A 6,562-nucleotide genomic window follows, 5' to 3' on the forward strand; every position below is an offset into this window, starting at 1 on the left:
AAAGAAAAAAAAGATAAAAATCAAAAGTTTTTGGAGTTGCAACGAAGGGAAAAAAAAAAAAGAACCGGGGGAAAGTTTTTTGGCGGATTGGCGTTAAAAAAAAAAAACAAAACGCCAGTTGTCTCTTGTTTTAAAATTAATAGCCATCGTATTTTCTCGTTTCAGCGATAAATGACAATAACAATCCTTCTGACTATATCAGACTCTTCTCTGATGAAAACAATGATGACGACAGCGTGCTCTGTGTTACTAAGTCTAGAGTGTCCGTCATTTCGGTTTTAATTTTTTTGGGCGACAACACAGATTAGCGCAGCGCCTCCTGTTATGGGGAAGTATTACGCCTCGCACACGCGCAGATGTAGCGCTCAAGTCGGCGTCGGTATTGGTGGTTCGGCAGGCATTTTTTTGGACCGAAACCGGGGAAGACGGGAGCTGACTGATCAGTCCGACGCTTTTCTGCCGACAGATCGCCGTCGGGTTGGTGTGTCTGGCCTTTAGTGTACGCCAATGTCTAGAACAGTTTCAGCCGCTTTATCTCGCCTTCCAGACAGATGATTCGGACAGGAACCTAAGCTGTTATTATCCATTTGTTGCTTCTTTCACTAGCTACCAGACTTTTACTGTCTCAACAGCTGGCTGACAAGCTGGCCTCAACTGTTAGCTTGTTTGTGTTATTGTGGTCAAGTTTATTGGCCTTCAAAGAGAAGACGAATGTTGAAGATGGTGCAGGAAACGAGAGAGGAGAAGAGAGGAGAGAGGAGAGAGGAGAGAGAGAGAGAGGGCCACAGGTCGGAGTCGAACCAATGGTCGCTGCAGTACGAACTCTGCCTCACACTGGGCACCAGTTCTACCAGGTGAGCTCTCCGGGAACCCCGACGCTTCCCATCCGAAAGTATCAACACAAAAGTTCCTTGTAGAGGCTTTTAGTTTAATACTTGAGTACTGATGTTACGTTCCTATAGAAACAATAACAGCTGATTTGACCTTAAATTACTATAAATTCCTGTTGTACAAACTGCGTTGTTATTCCCCAGCTGATGTTGCTTTCTGCCGACGTTCCTCCAGCTGTAGCAGCCCATTATTTCCTCCTTTGTTGTTGATTTGTCCTGACTGCCCTGAACCTTTCGTACCTGCAGTTGTGCAATAGATCCCACGGTGACATTTGAAACACCGACCTGTCCCTGCCCTCATATTTACTGCGATATATCCGAGTAGCTTTCTCTGTTAACAGCGGTTTACATTAGGCTTTTACAGCCTCTTGTCATTTGTGCAAGTGGGATGATGTTGAAATGTCAGTGATGATGAGTCACTCATTTTCAAAACAAACCCCAAAAATGCACTTTTAATAAGTTGTGTGGCCTCAGCTGTCAGGCTGAAATAAATATCTGCTTTACAACTGGAGTGTGTGCGGATGAGGGCAGATACAACATTGTGAATATGGCACTCTACGTTTTACATATTATCTTCAATATGTGCCTTTATTACCTCATTACTACAAGCCTTTCTGTCCCTGTACGACACAACCAGAGTCCATTTCATCCTTAAAGCCACATTACTGATGTGGCTGAAACCAGACTGAGAGTCAGTGATTAAAGCAGCTGTATTTCACCCATTAGTGCCCAAAGACTGTATTCAGTGTGATATATTCTGATTGGTCTGAAGTAGATAATGCTGCGTCCAGTTATTGGTGTGAGTAGATTACAGTCCACCTCAACCAACTACTGCTTGTACATGAATGCAGGAGTCAGAATAATCTAATGATATAATAGGACAAAGGTCTATTAACATTTACGTTTGAACAACCTTTATGAATTCAATTTAAGACTTATTTTAGGTCCATACCAAAAGCAAAGTACTAAGCATATGAAGGAAATCAGTATTTGTTCCATGTTTTTTATATTGCACTTTAAAGTAAAACGATGGTTTTTTTCAGCGTGGCTAAAATACAGTTTTAGAGCGTGTCGGTCCATCGCTGGAGCTTCTTTGCTGCCCAGTCGGCTTTTTCCCTCCTCATATAGTCTGATATCCTGCAGAGCGCCACAATAATGAACATTAATGCGCACACACACTGAATAAGAACACAGCTCATACAACCTGGTTCCTGTTCACGTCATTCATTTCTTTGTCTTTAAGAAGACGATAAACAGAGAAAGAGCATTTTAATAAGAACAGGATAGAACAGCAGCTCCTGGTGTTTAACATCATTACCACATGTTTAAAGGTTGATTCCAGATGTTTTATGACCATAATCTGACATCTGCTGTGACATTTGAGTAGCTAATATGTCTAAAGGGAACAAGGAGCTTGATTTTATACAAATAAATAAATATATATATATATATATGTATAGAGAGAGAGAGAGGATCTTTAGGTTTGTTGATCTCTAATCACTTTTTATCTATTTGGATACGTTTTAGATATTTTGCTGAGTTGCTCAGTCGCCATTATACCTGAGAGCAGCCAATCCAGGTACTTTGAGTCAAGCTCCGCCCACTTTTGGGTGAAAACAGATCCTCTAATTTGACTGGCAGTTCTGACTGGCAAACTCAGAGGTCTTTGCCAGTTTAATGACATTAAATAAGAATACTGTATTGCTTTTTAGCTGTTAGGAGCATGAATCAAGAAAAATTAAGAAATAGTTATTGATGAGTGTCCTGACATATACAACTACCTTAATGAATCTCATATTTCTGCCGTCTGTTTCTGTCATTCAGTCGTTTTATCTCCACTTCCTGTGACTTTCTGCTGTTTCCAAGGTTTCTTATTAGAAGGTAGGGTCAGCATTATCAGTTTTATCGTTCACCCTCTGCTTCCACACTGTCAACACCCAAACTCCATTCAAAAAACGTCTATTTTTAAGGAAGTTTAAACCTTTATTCCTCTTCAATCTACAGACAACAATCGCTCACATTGACTCAGGAACATCATTACTAACCTGTGAGGAAGAGTTGGACACAGACCACACTCACTGACTGTCTGGTCATTAATAACTCGTGAGGAAGAGTTGGACAAGCACAACTCACTGACTGTCAGGGTCATATTTTTATTCTACTGACTCTTTGGGGATGTAAAGACGTCGTTTCTCATCTGAAACCCTTTTTCAGGTTTATCATGTCTCTCTCTATGTTGTTTGTTGTCGTTGTTGTTGTTGTTGTTGTTGGTCAAAATGAATGAGGTTCTGTGTGTCTATAACACACTGTACGTTCCTGAATATGATATGGATAATCTGAAAGGGTTATTATTACTATATCGATGTCATTTTCTATATAAATCTTAAAGCATTACTTTACATTTTATTATGAATGATTGCAGCCTTATTCTGCTTTCTGTTGTTGTCTTCTGCCCATTCCTACAAATAAACAATGTTGTATCTTATAATAATTGTCAACTAACGTCTCAAACAAATATCTAAACAAACTAAAAGCGACCTTTATTACAAGGAAGAGCTCAGAAACTTCAGTAAATGTGTGAATAACTATCGACTACCTGTTTGCTTCAGAATCTTTAAAATCCTTTTATTGGTTCATAAAACTCTAAATGTTCTCAGTCCTGCTTATTTATTTATTTATTTATAATCAATCTATTGAGTTTTATTATTTATTATTAAAGCTTTAATATGTTGCTGCCTCATAAAGTCAGATTGATTGACTGATAATGAGGAACAGCAGGATTTTACTGTTGTTGTTTGTTGTTCTTACAGTCTTTAGGTTTCAATGTCTGTACTGAAGTATTTATATCAAATTCTTCTGGTTCTTTCCTGTTAACTATTGTTGGTATCAGCTAGTTTCCCAGTAAATTAAGGGGATGAGCAGTTGTTGTATAATAAAGAGCAAAAAGTTCAAGATTTCCTCAGAAAAGACTCAAATTAAAAGTGAGGGAATCATCCTGTACCTTCACAATAAAGTGTTTGATTATAGATAATGCAGATGCTTTTACTGTGAAGGCGTGGCTGTAGTCTCTCTGCAGTCTCATTATGAGTCCGTCAGTCACTGCGGAGCTTCATTTTCGTTCCACGCTGATTATTCTGTCAGACAGACGCAGATGTTTCCCTCAGAGTCAGGTTGATTCCTCGAGACAGGAAGTGAACTCAAACCTTCCTCTTCAGTCTGGACTCTAACTGCTTTTAGACATTTACTCAGTTATATTCTAGTGTTTTCTATTCATTGTTCATTATTTATTATGTTATTTTAACTATTTCTTTACATAATATCTTTAATATTTATTTATTTCTGCCTGCTGACGGGTCATAAGTAGACATTGATATAATCCAACGTATTAACTTATATTTAGTTTCTATTACAGCTTTAATTAATCACTATTGTTCTGACTGTAAAATGTATTTTAGTGTCAGTTTTATTGTCTTTATTCTGTATTATTATGTAAATCATCTGTGAGCTGCACTAAACTGTACGAAAGGTGCTGTACAAATAAAGTTTAATTGATTGGAGTTTTTGTGTCCTTTGAAATAAAATCAGGAACAGGAAACTCATTTTTGATCAGCTGGCGCCCTCTGCTGGTCAGCAATCAACACTTTTCTTCTTCTTTGGTTTCCATCAGTGATATTCAATATTCAACATCAACAACAACATGACACATTTTGTTAGCAAAAGGCTCTAATCGTGCCAAAACATTTAAAATACGCAACAAAAGCAAATTTTGCCTTCAAACAACACAACTTGCAAACAAGTGTATGAGCTCTTCCAACCAACCATTACACAGTGGACAACAAAATACTAAATACAGCACATACAGTGCACCATTGCTCATCATTGTAGCCGATTACTGTATGTAGCTTTCATGCCAGTGCCATTTTTGTCAATTTGCCTTCCTTGCTAAGAATTGGATCAACAGAATCAAAATCTTGATGCAAATTTTATTGATTGGCATTGATTCTTTTTTTCAAACCTGTGCTGAAAACTGAATACTACATATTACACAAAATACATGTAAACCGAATAAGATCTATTAGACTAAAGTATAAAATCCTTTTACTGCAGAGTCATAAGAAATAGCCACTATTGATACCAGTCTCTTCTGTCTTGATGTGGGGCACATGGCCTCATCTGTCAGGGATGGTGACCATGACTTCCAGAACGCAGACTAAAGTGGAATTTCAAATAAAAGGATTATTGAAAGGCAACAAACAAAGTGTTTTAAAGTGGCAGAGATCCCAGATGTGACAGAGAGTGGGAAGTGGGTTCCGGACTCCAGTGCTCTGGGTTTGCGGTGCTGGCAGTGGAACTGGGTCCAGGATCAGGGGTGAGATGGTCTGAGACTACAGGGAAAAAACAACAAGTAGTCAGAGATATTTCAGAGTCGAGAAAGTTCTAGGTTGGCTGCGAGTGTTCTCATACTAAATGATTCCACGATCCGGCGGGACTGAAGGTCGGCCTGGCTTAAGAAGGTGAGTTGATGGTGATGAGGCAACAGGATTGCTGAGTAGTGTGATGAGCCAACAGTGTGGAGGCAGGAGCTCAGCGGCAACGTCATGAAGTGGTATTCAGGAATGTTTATGAGGCGCTCGGTGTTGTATGGGCCAATAGTGGGGATATGGCATAGGACACACCAATCATTGGAGATGGCAGCACACCATGGTGTGTGTATGTGGCTCCCCTCTGTCCGGAACAGTGATAGTGCCCGTGTATCCAATGAGGTTCCTTCCACGATCCTCTCACTTTGACCAGAGATCGAAAGCCCCGGGGGGGCCCCCCCCCTTCATCAACATAATGAAGACCATATGTGCCCCCTTAGTCGTTCAAGCTCCATCTATTGCTCTAAGTAACAAAAAGGCAAATGACAATGAAAAGTGACTCCAGTTGACTTCGAACTGCATGTATATGACAAGGCCTTACAGTATACGCTGTAGTAACCGTGTCTCCTGCCCTCCACTATTTGGCATCTGACCTCCTTCACAACGTCAGAGTTCCTTTGAAATGGACGACTGCTATACGGAGCTGCTTATGCGCCCCACTGATGGTTCTTTCTTAGGATCGCGGTCAGTGGTGATCCACGCTCATGTTGGTGAATGGTTCGCTAAACATGCCCTGATCTGCGATCACTGCTGGCCTGATTTCACGCAGCCTTATCGGCATTGTTTGCCACAACCATGTTCAAACGGCTGCTCCTGCTCAGCACTACACCAATCTCCCTCCTACCCACCAGAGAACGTACCGCCTGTTGGAAGTTCTATAACAAGAATAACATCGTATGGGAATGAGAACAATTACATAAAGTATATCACGTGAAGGATATTTCTGGTATATACTGTAACAAGCACATTACAATGTTTTCGCTGTCAAAAATTCTGACCAATGGATGCACACCAGGTTTTCTGTTTAGAACCAGGTAGGTTAGGGTTAGGTAATAACACCTCCATCTTGCACTCGTACTCCCTCTCCTCTGACCCCTTTACCTCTTACTCTCCACTCTCATCCGGCCTTAGACGTCTTCCATCCATGTTGGCAAATAACAACACAGACCTGCACCTCTGTTACAGTTTTTTTCTCTACATTGCTAAAACACAAACTTTGCAGACAAGGCTGCGATTTTACTCAACCAATAC

General features: G+C 40.2%; 1 protein-coding gene across 1 annotated transcript in view; it reads left to right on the forward strand.

Moving 5' to 3' along the window:
* The first annotated feature begins 803 nt into the window (after nucleotides 1-803).
* The window catches only part of LOC118332934 (cGMP-dependent protein kinase 1-like), a 15,518-nt gene continuing 9,759 nt past the window's right edge, over nucleotides 804-6,562 (forward strand). The window contains exon 1 of the mRNA XM_035668373.1: nucleotides 804-892. Coding sequence (XP_035524266.1) covers nucleotides 804-892 — 89 coding nt within the window. The remainder of the gene's footprint in view (nucleotides 893-6,562) is intronic.

Source organism: Morone saxatilis, unplaced genomic scaffold, assembly GCF_004916995.1.
Source record: "Morone saxatilis isolate NCDOM2014 unplaced genomic scaffold, NCSU_SB_2.0 Contig21, whole genome shotgun sequence".
Lineage (NCBI taxonomy): Eukaryota > Metazoa > Chordata > Actinopteri > Moronidae > Morone > Morone saxatilis.